This window comes from Arctopsyche grandis, chromosome 13 (assembly GCF_051622035.1).
Source record: "Arctopsyche grandis isolate Sample6627 chromosome 13, ASM5162203v2, whole genome shotgun sequence".
NCBI lineage: Eukaryota > Metazoa > Arthropoda > Insecta > Trichoptera > Hydropsychidae > Arctopsyche > Arctopsyche grandis.
This window is the reverse complement of record NC_135367.1, coordinates 22174550-22201840: the sequence shown is the minus strand read 5'-3', so window position 1 is coordinate 22201840 and position 27291 is coordinate 22174550. Positions and strand designations below refer to the sequence as shown.

At 32.6% G+C, this 27291-nt stretch overlaps 1 protein-coding gene across 1 annotated transcript in view; it reads left to right on the top strand.

Moving 5' to 3' along the window:
• The window catches only part of hth (Meis homeobox homothorax), a 473716-nt gene that overhangs the window by 130114 nt on the left and 316311 nt on the right, over positions 1-27291 (top strand). Inside the window, exon 7 of the mRNA XM_077443725.1 lies at positions 24666-24792. Coding sequence (XP_077299851.1) covers positions 24666-24792 — 127 coding nt within the window. The remainder of the gene's footprint in view (positions 1-24665; positions 24793-27291) is intronic.

Below are 27291 nucleotides of genomic sequence, written 5' to 3'. Positions count from 1 at the left end.
AAATATTATATAATTTATTACCTGTCGGTTACCAACTTTAGTTTACGAACAATTTTTGGATTTTGCCTACTGAAAGTAATTGTAACACTTTGAAATGGACTTTAGAATATATTTTAATCAACACATGACAAAAAAATGAGTATTTATGTTACAATCAAAAATATAAAATAAAAAAATGATTTTTTTCGAAAGCTTTTTTATCATCAGAGGACCATAGATAGAATCATTCACAAAATTTGGTCTTGATTTATAGAATGGTTTGAAATATGTATACATACATTTATATTTGTGTGTATTATATTTCAATAAACGCGACGAAGTGCTATACAGATTAAGAATATAAAGAAGAAAAAAACATAAATACATATGAGAAAGAAAAATAACACAAAACTATGAAGCACATACAAGAAAATACAATAAATAACAGAGTGAAGCTAATAAAAAGCTTGTAAAAAATAGAGTAAGTATTCAGCTCCAATTGAATGATTGCATAAGTTCGTGGCCGATTTCACATGGAAAAATGAGCACGAATTTATGCAATCATTTAATATAATATACGTAGATACATGTACATTCATTGGTAACTAGTTTAATTACCGAATTTCGGATTTGGCTGATGACATATTAAAAAAAGAGTACAAAATGGAACTGTTTTTGTAGTTTACAGCCAATGCCTGAGATAGTATCCGAAAATTTGATGATTCTAATATTGAAATCAGTGAATATGTAGAAAATATCAATTTAAATGAGATCTTGTTTTGTATGAATATTACATATCATTCTTTATCAATCAAGATTGATAAAGAATGGATTTTATGTATTTTAAGTATATGGATTTTAATTTTAATTGGTGCTATTTTATTTAAAGTTGATTTTTTAGTGCACGTGGTTAAGAAGTGGTTGTAATTTTTTTTGACCAAAAGTTTACAATAGGTATTCATATCATAATAAAGTTGCATCGTAAAATCAATCTTATGAAACACGACAAATCGTTAATTTATCGAATGCAACATAGAAATAAAACAATAATCATAAAAAAATCGCACAGATAAATATATTACAAATAGATACGCGAGCGAATAAACTGCACCCCTTAACAGCTTCGGTGAAAATCTAATAATATCAAAAAAATCGCGTAATATGCGAACATAATAATGCTGTAAAAACAAATAATAATAATAAAAAAGGGACAGCTTTTATTTCTTACACAATAAACTCATAAAATACTAATTTTCCCCAGTCGCATTATTCGAATACGTTATACAATGTGCTGATAAACGCGCGTGTAATATAGACAGGTTTATCACTATCGTAAATTATATTACACCTATACCTAAGCGAGTACTTCGGTATTTTGTATACGTGTGTATATTTAAATAAAACATTTTTTTTTATTGTTTATATACATTTCGGTACGCGTTGGTTTCGCATTTTTCGATAACAGGTAGTTTAATGTCCGTCGAGTTTGCGAAATTTACGATTTTCGCTCGACTGTGGCGAGATTGTTAATAATTGTTGCGCGTAAAATACGACTGAAAGCTTCCTTATCCGGGTCAAAATGCATTTGGCTGATATTTCTTCGGACTTGCGAATAAAAAATAACGCAAATGAGAACTCGTTCTTTGCCGAGATAAAATAATAAATTAAAATATTAACTCAAATCGCCTTTAAACGATTTACATATTGTGTATAAATTTACCGCATTTTAATTTTACATGTCGATCGTGCACAATCCGGTTTTATGATTGCCTAGTTTTTATTTTTTTTATATTTTAGACGGTGTCTATCTATTTATCTATAATATTTAATGACTGTGTACGTTAATAATGAATAATTTGCGTATATTTTGCAATTAGCATAGAATTTTTCGGATAATGGTGTGTATTATATACATATTTTTAGGCCGACTCGGCCAGTTATATTTGTATTGAAATTTATGATTTTTACCAATGATTTGTCCTCATTATTTTTGGCTGATTTTTAGACAAGGTTATTGTAATTTATATTTAATAAGCTATATTGAAGTCTATCGATTACTTATGTGATTTATTTTTGTTGTTTCAGGTGAGTCATCATTTTCTTACTAAAGCAGATTCGGTAACGTACATATTGTATTAAAACTTTTGCATTAGATAATTTTTGAGAAAATCAAGCTTTGTAATTTAAGTTGTGTTTATTTTTTTGCTAAAATGTTATTATTCACAAGTGTATTTTGTCTAGTAATTTATAGCATGCACTTAAACTATTCAGGTATATCTTTCGGGATGAATGTAATGTAAATAAATTAAACAATACGTTAAGCTTTTCTGGGCTGGTTCTGATGTGCTCTTGATAAGGAGGGTCACCAGGTAAATCAGGTAGACAATAATATCGTGTGAATGAAAGCTCTTGTACAAATAAACACTTCGGAATTGCTCTGGTGTTGAACCTCCCCACCCTCCTGTAGTGCAGTTTTTGTTATATCTATGAAGCATCGAATTTACCTGTAAAATGTTGCTATTTACATTTAGGCTCTTAGAATTTTTAGATACCAAACCATCCATAGGTATGTCTAATTATAGGTATCAAATTGGGTTTGCTTGTTTGTTGAACTAGTAAATGAATACATTGAAAAAAAAAACAATTTGTTCTTTACGTTGCGAAAACTCATCGCTATTCGAACTAGTTGCATATTGTTATTATTTAAATAAAATATTTGTTTCCACCTGGAGAACGTATCAAAAATTCACAGTGGTTCCTGGTGTGTTATCAATTGTTTGGTTTTATCTTACGGATGGGTGTGTGATAAGCGATAAGACGCGCCTGTGTTGTGTGCATACATATATGGATATGTACATATGTAGGTATACTAAAAAAAAATATGTTTTTTACTGCTTTTTATACGGGGGGGGGCTTAATATACAGGTAGTTACGATCGGAGTTTTATTACCAGCTCGGATCACTACCACGAAATTCCCATAGATTATATTATAATAAATTACGTATTACTCTCTCTAAGAGTCTGCGCGTACATGTGTATTTTTTTTTTCAATTAAATTTAACACTGCAACATGGTTTTCGATTAGTGTACGATGTCGTGTTTTAATCGACGTTAAAACTTGCGCATTACTAACGGTCGCATCCTGTCTGTATGTATTGAAGTGTAACTCTGTAGATTCGTGTAAACTTCATGTCCGTATCTAAACATCGTGTAATCGGTTGTGTCACAACGTGTAATAATACGATATGACGAATGGCACACTTCTAAAGATATTATTATTATATTATATATAAAAAAATACGTATGAAGTTTAAAAATATTTGAGAATCCATCAAATCGCTTCTATGCATTATTTATCATGCGAAATGACGATTGAACGTGTGTTGTTTCCTTGAAATTTTATTATTTTATATAACTGTATTGCTTACACATGCTATACATAAAATTATTAAAAAAATATTTTCCACCGTTTAAATTTAATCATTTTAATATCATGTATTTGTTATAGTTTTAGTTATAATGTGTTATGATTCTATTATTGATATCGGTTTTATAATAAGAATTATTCAAATTCAAATGAACAAATTCAGTAATGGGTGAAATGTATGAAAAACAGTACTAACAGCACTATTTTTCATACGAATCAATGTTGATATTTTTATCGTTTTGTTTTCTTTACAACTAAAATGGATCAATATTATCATTTAAAAGCATTTTATTATATAGATTGTCAATGTTAAAAGCACAGCACGGCACAACAAAGCTCGTGTTTGATATCCATTATGTGGGGATTAACCTGTCGTCACGGTTCGCCGATCCATAAAGACTTAAGCGTCACTTTATGACGTCACAGGAAGAATCAAAATAAGCATAGGGATATACATCGCATGTGTTTTTTTCAGCTAGTTATAAAAATAATGTGATAAATGTCGGTAGGTAGGTACATGCGTACATATATACTCACGGTTCATCGCGTCGTGTTTGTCGCTTATCTCCGAAATTAAACCTAAATATGCACCTTGTACATACGTGGAAAGCTTGCATGCACGATCGTTTTCACGATTCGGAAAAGTAAATTAAAAAGGGTGGAGGGTATTGAGGGATGTTTTTAGTTGATTTGTGTTAATTAGGTGGTGGTTGGTTGTTGCGAAATTGCCGAAAATTACATATTTGTGAAGTCTGTTCTTATCGGCGTTGATGTTTGTTCGATAAGATGAAATGCTTGTTTTTTCGTTGTTGATAAGTCGACTCACATCGATAAGTTTCTGCTTGTTGCACTTGTAATTTGTGTTGCGGCAAATGTATGAAAAAATTTTGTTTAGTGTACTACATATTTATTTAACTAGATAGTTAACATGTATGGAAGCTTTCAAGTCGCAAAAAAATAATATCATCGTATTTTAGTTGTATATCTATTATAGTTTTTTCATCTTTTATGTGTGTTTAAAAGGTGTTTAACCCTTTGAATTATTCTTTATGAAACTGGCAAAATTTTTTAACAATAACGATTTTTGTTGACGTCATAATGGTCATATTTGAATACTTGGGAACCAGTGCATCATAGGTATGATTTTTTTTACTTAGGGTAGTTTTCTAATTAAACTATTTTGTATCTGTAATAATATATAATATAGAAAAATAACAAAAACAATAGAAAATTGTTTTCTATTATAGAGGTCATGAGCCGTCGTGCAATTAAATGCAACAAAAATGCACACCAAATGTTTACGATACCGAAATCATAAACTGTCACCCCCCTAGTGCATCTCACTCGCAAGCTCGTATTTACAACCACGAAAGAAAGAGAAAGATATATACATAGCTACCAAACATCCCATTCAAAGGTATTGTTTCAAATACAATGCATGGTAAAGTTTGACACGGTCGGCCAATGAAGTATGTTAATAAATAATACATTTTTTTCTTAAAAAAAACATCGTAGCAGCTAAGGGTTAATGTTTGTATTTATATTATAAACTTTCTGCAACATATTCAGATATAAAATTGTCTTCTTTGTTGTATAAAAGCGTACTAAAATACATTCGAGCAATGAAGCAACGTTTCGTTAAAGGTTTTCTATACAAATGAATAAATACAAAGATAAGAATTTGTTGTTGAAAACTTGTTACATTTTGACACATGTAGTTTTGCAAAATGAATTTATATAAGATATTACAGTTGTGGGTTGGACCCTTTTTGTAAGATTCCGATTTTTTTAATTGAAATTTTGATGGTGATATTTCGTTGTTTTATTAAGCCTTGGTGAGTAGGCAGCATTTGTAGATTTATTAAATGCATCGCGTTGACCTTTAGCTTGCACTATATTATTTATCTCTTGCGAAATATTATTATATGTTATATTATATTAAATGAGTCACACGCACAGATCTCACGAGGTGGTCCTTCCAATTGCAACTCTTTTGTCCTACGCCCGTTCTTTCGCCCACGATCTCTCAACACTGCGGTAAGATATCGACCGCGACTTTCGTCATAGGCGGAGAAGACTACGCCCACGATTTTTATTTCATATTACGATATAAAATATAGTCGGTTCCGGATGCCGTGTTTTCCCCGGTTGGAAAATTTTAGTCGGTTGTCGTGTGCAGTTGACCCGGTCAAATCCGCAACGGTCACGAACAATGGCGCTCGCACGAAACCATTAATCGGCGACACGATCGGATCGTCTTCTATCTCTCCTGCTTGCTTCATGAATGAACAAACCTTGATAGTAATCGATCATCATGTGACTGCGATTGGGGCAGGCTCAGGTTAGATGCTGAGTGATGTGTGGAGTTGGATTCGTTCGAGATTGTTGATTGATTTGATTTTTGTCTGATCCTTATTTGACGGTTGTATGAAATATTTTTAGTCATTTTTCATATGGATCACCATTTGATGAAAGCCATATTTAAGTTAAGTTGAGTTTGAATGCAATTCTGAACATTCTGAATGAAGTTGAATGCAATTCTTTAACATTCTAATTAAAACTGTCCATTTATCACTTTATTTTTAAGCAAGTTGAATTTAAAACCAAACTTAACTTAACTTAGAGTTACTTACTTGTATAAAGGCCCACCCCCACTCCACGGGAAAGGTGCGCAGAAGCAATAGTCAGTATACGGCTTAAGTGTGCGCATCTATTCTGCGGAGTGGGAGTGGGCCTTAAATAGACCCAAAAGGTTCAACATACATACATATGTATATATAAATTAAATGAAAAAAAAAATCAAGATAAAAATAATAAATTAAATATAAAAATAAGAGAGGAAAAATTAAACAAGAAAATGAAATAACGAAATAAAAGAAAATATGTAATAGAAAGAAATGAATATATAGGAAAAGAAGAATTATATAATTATATGATATAAAGTATACATATGTGTAATTTATTTACTTAGCCGGAAATTAATATATCTTTAATATGATAATAATTTCTCGTAAATTCTATAAAAAAATATTTTAATTTGAAGAAATTTTAATTAGATTTTTGGGAAAATGAATTAATCTTTTTTTCTATATACGATCGAATTGCGAAAATGACACATAGATACATACATACGTGATTTTATAATAAGATTTCCCAGAAACACATGTAATTATATTGATAACTAATCGTTTAAATTGAAATAATCGCCGTTGGATTAAAATTATCAAAGGCAGCCTTAGCTGTATCGTACGCACTCGGATGATTGAAAAATTGTACATATAATTAACGGTTCACCTGTAGTTAATGATATAATGTGTAGTTTGGCTCGTCGATGTCCCACGGGGTATATATGTATGTATGTATGTATGTACACCGATTTGAGATGTAATAAGACGATAAATCCGTAATAGGCATGCGGAGTGCACAATCAACAGTGTCATTGAAAGGGTTAATTGCCACGGGGCACGCGGTCTCGTCATTACTCACCCACGTGTTATTATATCGGTAATTAATTAATTTCGTATTTATTTGCAAGGAGATAATTTGTTACAGAACAATGTGAGGACAACTGCGAATTACGTACGTGCGAATGTATGGTTCGTACGTACGCGCATAGTAAGTTCACGCTCTCATGGCTCGCGTCCGTCATTAGATGGCCGATAGAGTGCCAATTATATTTGCTTGACAGTTACTCGTTTGCGGTGACGTTGCGCAAAATCGATTCGCCTAACGTCGCATTGTTGAGGAAATTTCCATACGACAGCTGTTTTTAATTTGTGTTTGATTGTTTCCTCTGTTTTTAGAGTTTGGGTGGTCTGCTGGAGTGTGCCTTGGTCGCTCATTTTTTTGAACGGTTTCGAATTGCTTATTTCAATGGTCGAATCATCTTTCAAATTAAAGCTTAAAACTCTAGGTAATAACGTACAGAAAAGAAAATCGGTGCTATGAATCTTGACTGTTGACATTTGTTGTTTCTGTGCATACATAGATACATATGTACCGCAACTTTTGTATTCTTTAATATAAGGCAACTTCAAATTAATGTTCTGCAACTTAAGTTGCCCTATAAATAGAATTATAATATTTAGAACATATCTATTTCATACAATTTTAGTGCCTTAAAGCCTAAATATGTACATACATCATTGACATTAGAAGTCTCTGTTGTTCAACTATCTGGAAATCTTAGTTTTCGTAACTATTATATATGTTATAGTGATTTCATACAAGCAGAAAAGTTATACTTTCACTTGCATTTTAGGGAATTTATATTCCGAATACTTACATTTACTTCTGATACTTGATTTACTTCTGATAATTGATGTTGTGTCTTCTTCTACCTCCAACAATTTTTTTTCGATATCTTCAATGTATGAATGATATATTACATTAGGAGGCAAATTTAATGATGTTAGACCAACTTTTTGTTTGTTCAAATCTGCTTCATACATATGTGGACCGTTTGATTCCTGAATAGAATGCCCAATCCTCAGTCATTTCTTCTAATTGCTGTTGCTAAGGTGCTGTTGTGATCTAGCATTCGAGTTGATCATATGTTTTCAATGTCCTGATTTGAGTGAGTTGCTTGGCGAAAGTATAATTTACTACAACTATAATTTCAATGTGGAATACAGATTCAGTGTAACATATAAATAAGCGATGTTAGAAATTTCATAGACAATAGTTCAATTTCCCGTTAAAAGTATAGTAAGCTTCATCATATCATAGTAAGATGTGTCTAATAAATTAACTAGGCATAGTAAGTGACTAATAACTTTAGTTGAATTGCTATTAAAGTGCTCCAGTATTAAGCACTACACCTTGTTGGTTTCCTTTATCAAATACGATTTTTCTGTATCAAAATAACATCGTAGTGTTATCATATGAATCTCAAATCCTAATAATTATTATATACAGTCCAATATATGGATTGTCTTTTGGGTTGATTGACGTGGCGCGAGATCATTGCAGCTGTCAAAATTGATTTCGATCCGCAATATTTCCAAAAGTCAGGTAGCCCGTCCGCTCTTCGCCGATTTTTTGCCACATTTGCATTTCGGAGGCGTCTTCCAAGTATTTTTTTTTGTCTCTTCCAAGTCTTTTCAAGTTTCAATAGTCGTCGCCAGACATCGTCGTGTAGGTACACGGTAGATTTTGGGACTTTTAAAAATAGCACCCCTGCGGCGACTCGTCTTGTCAACCAAAAAGTTCATATGGAAAAAAGAAATTTCAACCTAAAGTTTCCTAGAACAACATATGTGTGTGTTGGTACAGGATCGACTTTCAAAATGTAACCAACGAAGCATCTTTTCAAGCGTAAAATCCATTCACAATTAAATCGCATTCACAGCAGGACACTCGGATGTATGAACGCCTCTATTTTTATTTTATATTTATTTTTGTATTGTACAATACCTTCAAATCCACATGTGAGCAGGTGAACTTACATTTAAACCGTTTGTCTACTTATATTTTTTAATAAATTAAAATCCACTAAAAATTGATCCATAAATATGTATGAATAATGAAATTTCAAGCCAAACTAATTTTGTTTGAAGTCGTTGATTTATTTTTTGCATTAAAATTAATTAATTTGCACATTTTAGTATGAAATTATATTTTTAAACATAGTTTTAAATTTTATTGATTATTTTTGTATTGAAAATATGTAAGTATAAATTGAAAAAATTAAACTAAAAATGTTGCAACGTTGTTTCAGTATTTCGCAAACGTTTTTATGGAATTAATATAATAAATTTAGGCATTTAAATTTGCACTTTTTTTTTGCTTATTTAGTATTCAAATCGTTTATTTATAATTTGAATATTTTAGTACCTGAAAATAATTTGTATATATTAATCAAATAATCCGTAGAAGTCTTCGGTGTGGTCGCAGCTTATCGATGCATAATGTACGTACGTAAGAACGTGACCTTAAAATTAATAGGAAAAAACTGCATCGCAATACATCACCGAACGACAGGCGATATCCGGTGCGTGTTTTTTTTACTGTACTTGCATGCATTTATTTTTTTAAATTTTATCGCATGCAGTTTATTATTTATGAGCGCAAAGAGAGGAGGCTTCGTAGATTGCGTGCGCGCGAAAAACGCATCGCCAAATTACGATGCAAGGCGACGATGCAACGATGACGAATTGCATTCGCATTGCGTTTCGCATCACCGCAAATGCACCGTACGAGGTGTAACGACGGTTTACCTGAAATGATTACCTGTCCGCATACTTTTGATGAACGACGAGTGTAACCGCGAATTTGAATGTTCTCGCGCATTGTTTCTCGCGAATCACACTTTTGATCATTTTAAGTCACAGACTTAAAAGTTTTAGGTCATACCGAGAACTTGCATACAAATTCTACAACATTCATTCAATATATAATTGTTACTTATCACATAATCTTAACAACCTTATTACATATTTTCATGGGTTCTTGATCGCTTGTTTTATACACCTGAACGTATAGCCAAAAGTATACATTTTTTAAATTTAATTATTTACGATTGTTGTTATATTTTTATGCGGTTTTTTTCTGATGTCAGTACGATAACTAGGGTTGTGACTTTAATGTGCTATTTTTAGTTTTTGTGTAAACATTTAAATTTTTAAACTTTCCTGGTGTAAATGAGTTGTGTTTCCAATCAATACTTGGCTTTCAAATTTGTACGCCGTTCACAACCCGGTCGAGTATGCAAGTAAGAATGGTCGAAGAAAATAGAATAACAACCCTCGCCATGTCTCTCCGTTCCCAAATTAGAAAGAATGGAATGCCAAAATCCACATTTTCTCTTTATCTTGTCGTATCGTGGTGCGCCAACGCACCCGAAAATAAACAAGCATGCGTGCTTGTGTGTGCGACGACCGCGAGAATATTGTGCCGGACGTTCAAGAACGTCCCGTTTCTGAAGCGAAAAGAAAAATAAATGTATAGAGAAAAAATAAAATAAGACGACATCAAACGTGGCTTCTAGTTTTGAGTATATTTTTATTTTGTTCTATATCGAAAAATGTCAATTTTGTAATTCCGAAGTGAGCGAACGGAACCACTGACGCGCGCAACGACTCCATAGCCAAAGCTAATATTTTTCTAACGGCGATATACTACGTTCATAACTCGTCACAGTTTGAGAACGCGTGCTATATATTACTTGTGGATGTGGAAAATTTTAAAAGCGCCGCTGAATGTGATCAATTTCTATTTTTCATATATTTTTAAAGTTCAAATTGTTACTCACTACCGATACTGATTTAGCTGACATTATACAACACACATGTAGTTACAATTTATACACATTAAATATTAAATCAAAGATTTTACATTAATGCAAATGTTATATTTACTTCTACAAAACGTTGAAGTTTGACCATGATCTGTCTTATCATTGTTTAATGGAATTGCTCTTTACGTCTAAAACGTTCACTTTTCGTACTTGTTAGGAATAATGATTTTTTTCTGAATGTATTAATAAGTTAATGCAATATTTAATTAATGAAAATAATACGCAATGATTTTGAGTTTTATATCATGTTATTTAAATGTCTGAGTTTTAGCTGAAATAATTTCTAAAAATAGTTTAAAATGACTCATTTTGTACGCTCACGCGTAAATTGCTTGCAGAGTTTGACCTTCCTGTAAGGGCGTCCGATCTGTACGTGTTCAATATAGTAGTGGGTTCAAAATTCGCGGCATATGCTTGCTAGTTTGTTTTGTTTTACTTTTTTTTTCAAACGCTTGGGGTAGTTGAATTTTGGGGGTTTTTGAGTGACGTGTCTCGATGTTCGGGGGTTCGTCCCGTTGTTAATTCTTTCATCCGGGACGTGGGGGCACATGTGGTGTTAATTCCCGAAATATTCACTCGTTTCCCACTGTTTTTCGAATGTATTCCATCTACATATGTAGATATGTGTGTGCGTTTAAACGTGTCGTATTGCAACAATATGTACGGTAGGGAGAGAAGAAGAGATTGACCGAGAAAGTTTGGTAAAACGATCTCGAACACATGTCACGTTACAAATGCATTCGTTTTTATTTCATTTTGTTAATTTTAAATCGGTACTGATATATTTTTGAATTTGTGTAAAGAAAATTCAAATATTTTATTCATTTATTTAGAGACACAATATTCATTACAACTTTTATTCATTTGTTGTTTTTTTCACTGTTCACTCTTGCTTTCTACTCAGTGATTAAAAATGTACATATTTATGTACCCTGTTTGATACCGAAAGGATTTCGTGGTATTCTTCTTAAAGAAAGGAATAGTCAAAGCCAAAATAACTCATGAAATGAAGATCTACTTGGGTGAATATCTTTTTGAAAATCCTTTTATCATCATTTGATGTTGTATTTTGTTCATAATTCTTTTCGTTCAGCAGCACTATTCAAATTGGGGAATAACAATAGCAAAAAAGACAATGATATTTAAGGTCCATATTTGATTATTTGATTATTATCAATAAAATAAAAAAATAAATTCAATTACATTATAGTTGAGTGTGTGCGATGAGCGATGACAGACGCACAACGCGAGTCAACCCTTTGGCTGACGGTCTCGCTTTTAAACGCCTTTAAAAGCGCACAATAACAATCTTTATACACACTTAATTCAAATTATGCGAGCATTGACGGACATTAACAGTATTTTTTGTCGATAACGGTCAGTCGGTAAATTGTCGAGTAATTTCCCGGTACATTTTCGAATGTACACAGCTGTTCGACGAAGGGTTCGCAGATCGCAAACTCATCGCTCGCCTCAGGGTGGTAATATCCACCCCCGGACACTCGCCTGCCCTTGATTATGATGACTGGGTATAAATAAAAATATCCAGCTTTATCAAAAAATAAAATAAAAAATCTGAGCGCGTTTATGTATATGTAGATATGTAATTCTCTAGAATTCAATTAATGATCTCGTCCAATAGTAAATTATCGAATTATCAATACTACTACTGGGTGTGTATTGAATCGATGAATATTCAATACGCGGTCGTAATACACTACACTTTATAGCGAGCCTGTCCGTTGCACTTCGCCTCTCGTGACTATCGGTCGTTATAGTATTGCTTTTAATTAACCTTTTCGCTGCTATTGCGACATTAAGTTATGCGAGCGATTTCCCCCCAACCCCCCCCCCGTCGTTCTCGCCCCATATTTGAGGATTTTTCAGTATTAAATCGGTCGTAATTGAGTCGAATGAACGGATCTTATCTGCTGCGGTGGTTTAAATCTCGTGTTTTATGTAGCTTTCCCTGTATCCGATTATGTGACGTTAATCTCATTGTGACGAGACGATTGTCGGGCTTAGCACGTTACTGTCAAATAGTCAGTTTTTTTGTGTGTGTGTTGATAATGAGCTTAATTTTTAGTGTGATGATTCAATGCATTTTTTTTTCGAACGATTATAATGCGAATAATTTTTTTATGTCATATTTTTATGCACATTTGACCTTGTGTGTACCTATTTCATTACTGATTATATGTATGTTAAAGTCCAAGTATGTAAGTGTTCACTCCGTTTTCTTCATGCACTTAACTATTTATTGGTTTTATAGTTGAACAGTCAAAAGCTACACATTGTATTTAAAATCACCGGATGTCACATGATACTTTTAGCTGTCAAAGCCTTTCATATGTCAAAACTCCAAGTTTTTAAAAGAGAAATCCCATGGAAACCACATTGCAACGTTGCTATAATTCTCGTTTCCGCTAATTATAAATAGGGTAAGCATACATATATACATAGAGGATGCGATAAACGATTAAAAATACTTCGCAAACACACTGAAACGTACGGCATGGACGCGTTCTTGGCCTTCTGTGGTTAAAAAGCATATCTCACAACGCACGGGGCTATTTTTTCGACAAGTTTCTCCTACATTTCTTCAAATATGGGAATCACCGTTATTGATCACTATCAAACCAACGTTAATATAAGGATTTTTGGCCCATATTGGATTTGAGCACCATAGCATAGACCAGGCGTGCTGGCGGTTTTTTTATATTTGCAAAATATGTGTGTCTGCTGCGCCTTGATAGTTTGTGCATGAACAAACTTTTATAGTTCGTTTTGTTTTGATTTTTTGTGTACATAATTAATTTGTGCTTTTGTGTACACAATTGATTTGTTCTTGTGTGTACGCTATAACTGGCCAGTTCGGTTCGTGTATGAACGAACTTGTATGTTCATGAACGAACGAAACGTAAACTTGGACTGTGACATATTAAAGAAATATTTAGAAATCTCATTATGATGGCAAAGTTGAGCCTTAAATTTTTGCATATCCAATTCGATTAATTTGACGTAGTAGTCTGTTATTATATTAATGCCTATTTTTTATTTACATTTTGACCCATTTTTTATTACTCACATATATTTGACCTTGAACATATTTCAAATAATTTTAATTGCTTATAAAAATGTATAGATTTTTTTAATACACATTTTAAAAGTTTGAACTGAACGTGGCTAAAATTTGCACACTCGATTCGAGTTGTATTTAATTTGACGTATTATGCAAATGTTCTGTTATTTTAGACATTAATTGTTATTTAATGTGTGCAATTGTCGAGAACAGAAATAATCAACCATTATTTTAAATATTTTTGGCATATTCTTCATACAATTTATAATGCAAGTTTGAATTTGAACATCTTCAAAAAAATATAATGCCGAAATTTAGCGTGCAAAGTTTGCATACTAATTCGGATTATTTGAATGGTATTGATTGGCATCAAATTATAATACATACATCTAAATATTACATCACAGAAGATGTCAATCTTTTTTTTTGTTTTTGGTTTGAACATTTTTCTTTCGAATGTGCGTTCTTTCGAATTTGACAGACACGGCTTGCCACCGCGTACATCACGCGCTCTACGTCATGCAGCATTCCATGTTTCAGAGGTGTGAACGCACATATAATTATTGCACAAAACCAGTGTTTACGTATTTATTTATCGGGTATAATGAGTCGATCGGGCGCGCCATTTGTTCGGCAATATTTTATTCGAATTATGCATATACAGGGGAAACATGCGTTAGTTGCAACACTTTGTGCTCTTTCGACTTCACGGTTCATTTACTTGAGTAAATAACATACAAACAACATTTGTTCGTCGTATTATATGTTCATACATACACATTTAGGCTTTTCATTTCGACGTGTTTTTCTTCCGAAGCTCGTTAGCGTCGGCGCGTTTATTATGCGATTAGGGTTTTTGACCGTTTCGAATCATCATCGTGTACGAATAATTGTAATACTCGACCATCGGGTGTGTTTACGTATTACGTATTATGTGCGTACATATATGTATGTACTTTTGAATTGAGGAATTCGCAAAGCTTTACATGTCCGTATTCTGTTTGGTGGATGTCGGGGTCGTATCTATGGCTCGTTTGGGGTGTGATTAATGGGGCGTAAATTAAAACGAATAGGTTTTTTATTGATATTATTCATAGTGCAACGTTTTTATTTACGGAATTTTATGGTCCACCGAGTGCCACTTTTTATAGGGGACATTCAATCTAAGATATATGTATGTATATGTTTAGTTAAGTAGTAGTGCACGCGATGCACCGGTACTACTTTAAAAACTTTTAATATCCCGAGAACCGTTTTATAGTGCTTTGACGTTGTAAAATGTGTGCAACATGTGAGAGACCCTTCTAGAGTTTGAATTCCGTATCGGATTAGATTAAATTATATATTTATGTGTCGGTAGATCTGCCTTGATTTAAGATTTATATAAGGGCTATTGAATGAGTATTAAGTATTGAATGAGTATTAAGTATTGAATGAGTATTAAGTATTGAATGGTTACTTTGTTAGAATTATTAAATGACTTGACCATTCCTATGTACCTATCTATCTACATATGTATTTACATATGTTGATTGTAACTTTTTACTTTATTTTTATTAAAATGTAAAATTAATTGATTTATATTTAATTCGTAATTTCAATATATCTAGTTTTATATTACAATATATCTAATAAATTTTTAATTAATCAATATTTTATAATACGAATTATGTATTAGCATTTTATTGATCAATACAAACAATAGACTGTCTGTAGTATATTTTTTTTGCTCATTAAAATTTTCTAGTGTTCATTATATTCGTTTAAATTGTCTGTGGGTGTATTTATTTACAATTTGTATAATTTTAATTATGTATAAATTGCCTAAAAATACAGTGAATTATTAAGTTTGCGGTGCGTACAATATACGAGTATAATAATGCGTTCGTGGAGAAAATGTACGAATTTATTATGTACGTATAATATTATTATATCATATTTCAATAATGTTTATTCTCATTAGTTGATATGCTCATTAGCTACACAATTTACTTGTGCGTTTTATATCAATAAATTATAATTAATATAATGTAAACAGTTCGAGCAAAAGTAATCATCGCATTTAGTAGGCGCGTAATTTGCAATCGAACATGCCACTAATACTACGGCTCAATTGATCTTATGTACGTTAGAGTGAAATTTATCGCAAATAAATACATACATGCGTATGATTGATTAGAATATAATTCAAATTGAGTGTCGTTTTAACGGTAATAAATTATTCTCGAATGTATGTATGTATTTATGTATGCATATACATATATATGTATGTATATATTGAATGTGCGTTCTTTTAATCGATATCGATTTATAACACGGGAGGGCGCTAAGTTCGGACCGATCGCCTTTCCTTTATCGTCGAATTAATTAGTAAAATTGTCACAGATGCGACCTAGACTTGATCTAGATCCCACTGACATTACTGATCTAGATCTACGTCGACGACGACACTGATTTATGTACGGCCGTACGTACAAACGTGACCAGGAGTCGGCAAAGTGCGCGCGCACCGGTAAAAGTCCCCGTTTACACATGTGTGTCTACGGATTTGGAAATTTTAGTATGGAATACAAAAAAAAATGGATCTGAGTATCTTATCGAGGTTATGGCGCACTTTTCGGTAAGCCATAAGGTGGGATAAATTGATAATTTGGCGGTTAAAACGCGCACCTGTTTTTCCAGAGGGCTTTAATCTTCGCTAATGGAACAACACGGACGACCCGACCGCTCAATGTAAATATCAACCTTATATTATCGTATTATATTTAACGCGGGGAAAAAATTGGGACGATAATAACCTCTTATTTAATAAAACGACTCAATTTTACAATTTTTTTTTTTATCATCTATTGTCATTTGGGTCGAAGCGCAACGTGCAATCACGTCGACGCGCTTTACCCTAATTTGCGGCCGGCGAATTATAAATCGTCTTCAAAGGTTAATCTGCTCAAAGATTGCACTTTTTTCAGTGTCGGATTCAATTATAGAGGATATTTACTTTTTTTTTGCGTATGAATTTAATTTTGGATGTGATGTTTTTCAATGGAAATTTCATGTTCAAATTTGCATTATCAATTAAGCGTAAAGTTTTAACATTGAATTTGCTTTTGAGTACGGTTTAATCCATTAATATGATAAAACATTATATTTTTTATTTGAAGTGAGCGTGAGATGTATGCAACTTTCAAACGATTCAACGGTTAGTTAAAGCGCATATCATTTTCGCCTGAAAATACGCAAGTGCACGGCCCTGGAATAGCAAAGCGGACAGATTGCGATCTGTAAATGTGTAATACTCGAGCAGAATTCCATTACAAGGAACGGATTCTAAAATGTTGAAGCGAAATGAACATTGATGATGATGATGCGTTTCGCAGATAATACGACTATGTATGTATGTATTACACACAAACACACGTAAACATTGCAGTTTCACCTCATATATTATTAATACAAGTGTGTGTGTGTTAAACATTGCGTTACTGAGCGTCGTTAATGTTGCGAGTTGGTTAAAATAACCGTCGGGTTAACGGCAAGCAGTAATGTGTAACCACTTGACCGAGCGCGCGATGAGTTGGCCAGTTAGCAAATTTATATTTAATTTTCACACTGCAATTACGCTGGTTTTGATACGTCGATGGCGTCCTGTTTGAAGTTTTTGATCTCGTTTGTTTGTGATTCGAATTAACCGTTTCGGTGTCGCCAGCGACTGGTAGATTGTGCGTAGGGTTTCGAATTTTGCACGGTGGCATCTTTCGCCGAATCTAACCCGATAATGTATAATGATCCGAGTGGCAAAGTGAAGTGTCGTGTATCTCGGGGAGTTCGGGGTTCGAATCTCAACGGGACCGGGGCCATTAGTATACCGAGTTCGGTACATAGAGTGGGGGGGTATCTGCGGAGATAGCTGGGTATCTTTTATATTCGAATTTAATGCGTCATAAAATCTTCGACTCTGTATTATCTGCCGTTGAAAAAATAAATTATATTTGTTACGAAAAAAAAATGGAAATAAATAAACAAGAGGCGTATAAAAGTCGGTCGATAAGTCGTTGACGGGTTAAAGTGGCGTAGATATGCAGTAAATAATACCAGAGAGAGGCTACCATGTACTACCTATATGCAGCTCGAGTCGTCCGTTTGATTTATCGTTCAATTGTAATGATGTTCGTATCATCATCATCATCGTCGTCGGTGCGAAACTTTGGTTTATTAGTGTTTTGATATATGTATGAATGTGTGTAGTACCTATGTATATACGAGCTAAAGCCGGTTTCTTTTTAAATAATATATACAAAAAAAAAAATTAAAATATGAACGAATAATTAATACAGGAACATATCTAAGCATTTGGAGAAAAACATTGAATCTGAGTTTGAAAAAAGGCGTATTGAATCGATGATTTTATTACAGCTAACCATTACGCATTTAAAATGTGAAAAATATTGCACATTGTGCTTGGCTTTTTGAAATATGAATGCAGTATACATAATATGTATGTAGGTACTTATGTATGTATCTATGTACATATATTGGGAGTGGATCTTCTTGTTCCTCCTACTATTGACTTTTTCCCACCCCGTCTATAAAACCAGCCGTCATTGTTTATGCATAAGGAAAAGGTTACGTTAAAGTATTGTGTGATTCTATGCATATTTCAGAGTGCAATGCTTACATATTTGCCGAGTCGAGGGTAGGTAGAAGGGTAGCAATTCAGCAAAGTCATAGAATAAAATATGCACCGTTGACTACATAGAAACAGGCAAATTAGGATTTTAACGATTGATCGATTATACCTACATATATCATGTACTATATTTTTTATTGTTGAGTTTGTAGTGGCGATCGAGTTTTATTGTTGAATAATTAACGCGCCTTACAAATGTCTCTCGCGTTTAATTAGCGACATTTTACGAGCGTTTTTTCACAGCCGCGGCCACCGACCATTACTCATTAAAATAATAGTTTTTCTTTGTTCGATTTTTTCCGGCGGCTTTATTAATATGTAATATATGCGGCGAAAGGTTGTTTGATCAATATTTTCATTTAATTGAATTTTTTTTCACCGCCGTTACGATTTGAACCGGAGTTGTTTGATCAGAGACGCACACGGTGCGGCAAAGATACGGGCGATTCTAGAAAAAATATTATCAATTTTTTTGTAGATTATTTTTTGATAATTTATTTTAATCTAGTTTTTACGAATGGATCTAAATCATCATGGGCAACTTATTGATTTTAAAAGTCTTTTTTTTTCGATTGTTAAAACGAATGTATAAAATTTGGAAATAGTATGCATATGTATGATTTTTATTTTTATATTAAAAAAAATCCCATGAGAGTTAGTTCCATGAGGTAAAATTACATCAATATATGTATGTTTCATAATTTGACTAGCCGTTCTGTCTCGCTTAATTTTTACGTTGATTAAATTTAATATAATTATAATGCAAACAGATTAACCCATGTATGTATGAACGCATCGATGCAGTATTAATTGCATCAAAAGCGCATTAACTTGCGAATATGATTAATTAATTGAATAATTTTACATTTGTGTATAAATTACTGCCGAACTCATACTCGCCATCGATACATGTAATGATTTTAAATAAATTCAAATTGGAAATTTATGCGCGCGTTCATTACTTATGACCGGTCCACGTTGGAATACAATGTATGTATGTATGTATTGCCAAAAGCGAGTGCGTCTCACGTTTTAGTTTCGTATAATAATTTCATCGTCGTATTTATCGACAAGTCGACAAGTGTGTAGGTACATTTTGTTTGATTTCGGATTCGGTACGGCGTAAAAGTGATTTATGTCGGGCGTTGATTCAACGGCTAATCGAATTAATGCGACCGTATTGTCTTACAGTAATTGCGTGTATATTTTATAATGTGATAAGGCCGATGGACGATGATGGATGGTGGAAAATTATAGATAGTGTCAATAAGGCGCTAAGTCTCGTTTGACTCGTGCACAGAAATTTATTACCACTCGGTCGAAATGGGCGAGAACCGAGCCGGGGCCTCTGATCACTTAATCGGTTAATTGCTATGTGCTCGCGTTGTGATTTCCCGATGTCCGACTTGCACTATTGCGAATAATTAATTGACTTTCTCGGTCAGTGGTCCGGTTGCGTCACGTGAAGATCGGGATCGTGCGAGGATTCGTGTCGAAATTCGTTACTGTATGCATCATTGTGTGGGTGTATGAAATTCTTGCTCAAAATCGACTGGTTCGCGCAATAGACTCGAGTCTGCGGCTTAAATGACACTTCCGGTTTAATGGCCACCGTCAGACTTGTCCCACGATTACCGTGTATCGTTAAATTTTCAAATGCCAAATTTTATTGAATTGTAACGGTTGCTTTTTGAGATTGTCTGCCAAACGTCAAATATGAAAAATGTGTGAAATAAGTATTCGGTATTAGTGGAATATTTTTTATTTATTTTTTTATTGAACGTTCGTTTGATTTATTTTTATTTTAATTGGAATGTTTTCTTAGAAAGTTTGGCTACTTACATATGTATATGTATTTCAATGTTGCTATTTTTTTACAATTTTCACACACTTCATGACAGTATTTTCGAATTTTTTATTTATTTTATTTATTTATTTATTTACATATATACCAGGAAGGCCTTACAGGTAAATCCCAATGCGCCTTCCTGGCCAATTACAAATTACAATTACAAATACAAATACAAATGCAGCATTTTTATTACAAGTCGTTGAATTGCGAGACACTGAAAAACTCGCGAATCAACGAGACAATAAATATTAATTAATAATAGTAATCGAATTATTTATTCTAATCAAAAGCGATTATTTAATAGTATGAATACTAATTTTATTTTATCCTTTAGTTTCGTATGAAATATTTAAATGATGGTGGAAGTAGTGCCTACCTTACCTTACATACATACATACGTATGTATAGTGTGCCTTAATAAAACCGGTCATCATTTTCGGATAGCTTTATTGACGTTTGCGTATTATTATTATTATAATTTTACAATTGATTTTATCGTCGAGATGTGTTCATATATGTGTGTGTGTGTATGTATCATTTTTCTAAATAAATTAATCGTTTATTATTTTATTGCTCGCGTATATGATGAGAGAGCGAGGGCGCTAAAAGCGCTAAAAACTCGTCCGTCGCCTATACGTGTATAATAATATAATATATACAAAATAAAAACGTTGATACTTTATATAATATCGTAAAATTGTTAACGATAATTGCGGCTAATTGAAAAGCGCTGTAAAAGATAAACCCACCTCGGCCGATAGTCGACTGTGCGACCGGAGCTTTTAAGAGCTTTATTCGCTCGCGGAGCTTTCGATCGTTCGGGACTACCGTTTCTTATATGTGTACAGAATAATAATAATAAAATAAAAAATCTTAATGAAGATTTCTGCTACCGGTGAAAAGGCGTTCTAAATCATAATTTACTAACGAACTTCTCCTCCACTTTTATTATTTTTCTCCGTCGTAATGAATAATAAAACAGTCGAACCCGCCGCTGCCTCGGCGATTAATCAAAATATTATCGAATGTACGCTATATAATATAATAATAATAAAAAGTAACATCCTATATAAGGTTTTTTTTATTGCATTACATTCTTTGGATACTTGGCTTTTTTTTCAACAAAAAAATGACAGTTGACTGTGAGCGGTTAAAATTTAACATTCTGACACATTTGAACGAATCGAATTATTATATGTTTAAAAAAGAAGCTTTTCTCTCATACCATTGAATGGAAGTAAATTTCACTTTTCCATAATTGTGTTTAAATATTTAAAAACGTTCTACTACGTATTTTCTATATATGTATGTATGTACATAACATAATTATAATTGCATAATTTAAGAGATCGTTTTATATCTTGAATCGCATTGTGATATTTTTTAGTAATACTTTTGTATTTCCCACTTCCACCTTGCTGAAATTAAATCAATTTTTTTTAGTTTTAACATATGTTTGAAGTTGTATTAGAGACATGGTATACATAAATATGTACGTATATTTACCTGATAAACATATCAATCAGTATTTGCACTATAAAAGTGTGTTTTTCCAATAGTAATAGAAAATTTATAAAACCATGTTACTCAAAAAAAGTGATTCTAGACGAATTTTACTTTATAATCGACTTTAAACATGAGAATTTGTCATCAAAACGGATTCACAGAAGCGTGCTTATGTACGTAGAATAAATTTTCAGAGTTTGGTCGCGATTAGTCATACATAGTGTGTGAATGCACAAGGAACCGTTTCGATTTTATAATCACATCACACACACACACAATATGCACTAAAAATTTAACCTGTCACGTTTGACTGATTACATTTATTTATAAATTTTTTTCGCAGTCAGTGTGGGAAAGTGGGACGTTTTTCCATCGTACGTACACACATAGTTTAAAATCTGCTCGCAACTTCACATACAAACTATTCATTCCATAGTGTATGCGTGGGTGTACTCTTGCGATGTGTATGCATTCGGTTTAGTAGAGAGAGAGAACGTTTTTGAAATTCTAAGCACGTCTGTCCTTGTGAGAGACCTTGCGTCGTATATATACAATATGTGTGTGCGATGGCTCTTTTGAGACATCTGCCCGGCACTCTAAACATACGGAAAAATTAAAAAAAAAAAATAATACACACACACAGTGTGTCCCACAATAGTCGACCGTATTTTTAATTCACGCTGTCTCGTGTACAGTGAATTTTTTAATACATAAATACGTAGTGATTTATCTTGACGCCTCGCGCTGCCCGGTCTCCGTCGATAAATCATACGCTCGGCAATAATAATTTATTTGCGTTTTTATTAATTAATTATTTTCGCCGGGGCAATTTACATGTTGAATTACAACTTAATTACACACGCACGCGCAATCGATATCGTATTTTTTTTTTTTTTTTAATTACTTGTTTAGTCAAATCGTGATCGGTGTGATTTATTTCATGCGCCTCTGTATCGTGCATCAAACGCATTTCTAACACTGACGATCTCAAAATATTGCAACAATGAATTAATGCAATTTTGACAAAACTTGTTTAAGTAATAAGTACGATTGATTATTGTTAATAAATAAACCGCCCAAAATTAATATAAAATCTTAAATATAGTAATATTGATTTTAATTTGTCATTTTTTTATTGCTTAGTACTTACAAATAATATTTAATTTCAAATGAAATGTCAAAAATTATGTATTTTGAATTTTTTTTAATTTTAATTATAATTATATGCGGTCTGTTTCTAATCTTAAACACCTACTAGGATTGTGTCTTTATTGTAGTATTTTCTTTTTTTTTGTAATAGTCTTAATTTAAGGTGCAGTTGAATTTGAAATCGTGCGAGTTCTGTATTACGACCGGTTCCCACTGCGCGGTGGCACGTTTAGTATTTTTAGTTCGGTTTTTATAGGGTTAATTTTGATTTTCAACGCGTTAGATGTTTTATTGTTTATTACTGTGTTTACAGCATGATAAACAAGGCGGGAATTACACGTTTCGAATGATAAGTTGTTGTTTGAAGTCAATTGTTTCCATTGTCGAAAGGTCTCGAGAATTATGTATCGGACTCGTGAAAGTTTCCTCTCGTATTCTAGTGTGGTATGATCTGGTTTAATTTGTGTACATTTCCGTATAACTATGGATAGATATGGCGTATGTTACGCTAGGAGGCGCATCGTGTGCCGTGAAATTCAAATGAGACTCGAACTATTGTATGCAATAATGTTTTTAGATCGGGCGTGCCCGATTTTACAATTGAGAAAATATTGACATTGAATATGTATTCTAATTTATCCGACACATTTTCTCAATGAAATGCTCCGAACGTACGTAGATATTATACAATGTCAATAAATTAAAAACGAACTAGAAATTGTATGAAAATTTCATTTCTTATTAATCTGTTCGTTTACTATACTTGTAAACTTGAAAATTGAAATTTTAGTATGTAGAAATATGTAGAGAATGTGTGTAGATATGTATTTGATTATTTAAACTACAAAGATTTTTAATATATATTCCTTTAGAAAGTATAATAGCTTAAAGTTAAAACTGAGAAATCGATACACTAACTTGTAAACGTCGTAAATCCAAAATTATATTTTTTCAGACGATTAGATTGAGATTTTTCGGTATTACTTTCAATGCACTTTCTCGAACCTACTTTTTATAACTCTGATGAAAATGTTGTACTCATACATATGTATATATGTATGTATGTGAGCGGATTTGGATTTTTTCTATATAAAAAAACTTTAAATCATAGTTATTGACCCAAAATAGATTTATAAGGTTTACAAGTTAAGATATTTATATATATGTATGTACATACATACAAATGTATCACTGTAGTAAAATTCAAAATTAATATTGAACACTCAAAAGATGTAGGAAAAAAGAGTTCAAGTTTGCTTTTTAATAAAATACATATGTCAGTGAAGTTAAATTCCGTTTTCTATCTATGTACATATATGTATATACATGTAATGAGCTGTGTTTTAAGTAAGGGTTTAATATAAAAGGTATCTCTATTGATGCTATACGTTGTACGTAAACTTATAGCAATTCGTTTGGTCTGAAAGGTATTTAATTTGCCACAACAGGTAAGCCAGATTTTGTTTGAGGAGAAGAATTCGAGTCTGTTGGATTCCTTTGATACCGATTTTTAACCCCAGGCTGTTTGCCAACAACAACAACAGCGAATCTTCGGAATAGCAGAGCCCGAACCATATTATAATTATGAAATATTATATACCTCTTAACTCACCCCTTCACCCGTATTCCATTTGTGAAAAATATATTCTTTTAAATTTATAAATATTTTTTTCTCTTTGTTTCAGCGACCACCGTCATCATCCTTATCATACGGAGGAGCAGCAAACGAAGACGTTCGTTCTCCAGGCTCAGGAGGTACTCCAGGACCTTTACCGCACCACCCCCCGCAGACCCTCGACGCCCCCGATCCAGGTCAGTCGAATGTCAAGTCGCTCGACTCGATTATTATACATTTTTATTTGCCATGTCACAAAAGTGCATTCGTTTTTGAATTGGTTATTTATATATCGATTTTGTTCATTATTTTTCGAATTCGGATGTCGCATTTCGCTTTCTAAAGTTGATCGTTGATAAATCGACACTAGCAGTGTAATATATAAATATATTCGGTCGAAATGTGATATAATGTAATATTCGATTATCCATGGATTTTTCGATAGGTCTGCTTGTAATGATTTCGTCGAAATTATTATTATCGAAATCAATTTGTCACAGCGATAAATATATTCTGCGGCAATACCGCTAGGATTATATTATGTATTTTATACGCGCGAGAGAGATAAAGGTTAAATCTACGCCCTTATCGTCTTCGTCCATTGATTTCTATTAGTGGATATTTGCCGTGAATTTTGCTCGACATTATTAATTGCACGGTGATAAATGTTTATTTTTGTATTGATATATGAGCCCTATATAACTAAAAGTCGATGCATTTCTGATGATTCGATGTGTTTTTTGGTCATGTAATTTGGGAAAGTTTATGTTTTTATTTTAAATATATACGATGCAGCGGTTTTTGGGTTGAATTTATTGATTGAAATTTTAGTCAAATTATTTATTTTCTGTAGGTTTATTAGGGTATTATTCACGAATTTCATTGTTATTTATTGATATGTTAGATTCTCCTCAATTTTAAATGATAATACCAGATTAGCCGTATTGTAGGTATTCATTAAGTGACACAGTCTATAAAATGGTGGAATACAATACTCAATGATCACTGTTTGAAGCATAATATTTTTAATTTTAGAATACTCGTACAAATACATCTTACATAGATGCATACAAAGAGAATTGTTCAATTCATTGTATTGCTTACAAGATCAGTCAGTACATACTTTTTTGTCCTACATTTTTTTATTTATTTAATTGTTATGAGAACAACATATTCGCATTAATAATAACAAAGTGTTTTATCGTCGGAATGTTAATTAGTCACACATATATAATAATAATAACCTTTAACGCCTTTTCCCGATTACTCGGAATAGAGACACAGTTCACTTAGCACACACTCTTATTATTCTTATTATGTACGGTTTTTTTTCGTTTCCTTGTAAAAATTCAGTCGTCGGTTCATTACGCTTTTGATAAGTACCTAAATACAAAACGAACGAGTTCAAACATCGTACATACTAAACAAAACGATTATTTTTTACGCAAAGAAAAAACACACGTAACAAAAGGATAATGAGGGCTCGTTCGCCGCTAAGTACACACGCCTTCTACACAGCCATACATTTATATATTTATATTATACACACCGTTTAGTGAATTTTATACACATTCAAAATAGTGGTCATTGTCTCGACCCCGAAACACGTTAATGTACATTTAATGTGTACTTGTGTGGGTGAATGTTTTCTGATTGAAAATTGTGAGACCGATGAATGTTCTCTATGCTTGCTCTCTGACATCAATCACACGCGCAAATGACACGAATATGACAGGCCGGAGTGGTTATTATGAAACTGACAATACTATAAAGTAATAATGACGGTGGAAAAATACGAAATATTCGACAAACACGTGTGTTTTGAGTACAAAGTCTGCGTTTTTGATTGTCGTCTTCGGTGTGCACTCCTGAGAAACGTCGTCGATCGGTTTGCACCTGTCAAAATAAAAATGCTCCGTCTATTGATTGGACTCGTTCAGAATTTGCTCGGTTCGTTTTGAATAATCGTCTTCGGCTCGCGTGTGTACGACAAATGTCACAATTGTTCACTTTTGGCAATATTTCAAACGCGTTAGTGAAAATTTCGCTTTTGATTTTCGCGCTAGATATTTGATGAATTGATTTGAAATTAAATTTGCATATATGTTTATTCCGAAAAATTTGCATTCTGAGCGACTACCATAATTCACACATCATTATTTAATAATAATTTTATATTAAAATAATGTTTATATTACAATATTTATAGTTTGGAATGTTTGAAATATGATTATGACCCATTTTCAATGAAAATTTTTCACTTCATCAGTATTGTTTTATGTTTTGAAGGATGTAATCTAACATTGTAAATAGTTTGGAATGCTTGAAAATGATTTATGAATCTTTTTTTATTAATTAATTTGTATAATTTATTTTAATTTAAAATGTACCATTCATGCCAACTACATAGTATTTATATTGAAGGTTTTTACAATCTGTAGTAACGATTTTGCAGTGTTGTTTTGGAAAATTCTTAAAATTTCACCGACTCAAATTCGGTATGTGTGTACACTCGTTTGGGACAAATACAAAACGTATTAACGTACCTACAAGAAGCGAAGCGTAATTAAATTATCATAATATAATTTGTATGTCGTTTTAGCGTTCATTTATCGCTTCGGTCGTAAAACAACGCTAATTTTGCAATTTGCCACTCGAAACACATAACAACTATACTATGTTTATTGTGTTTATTT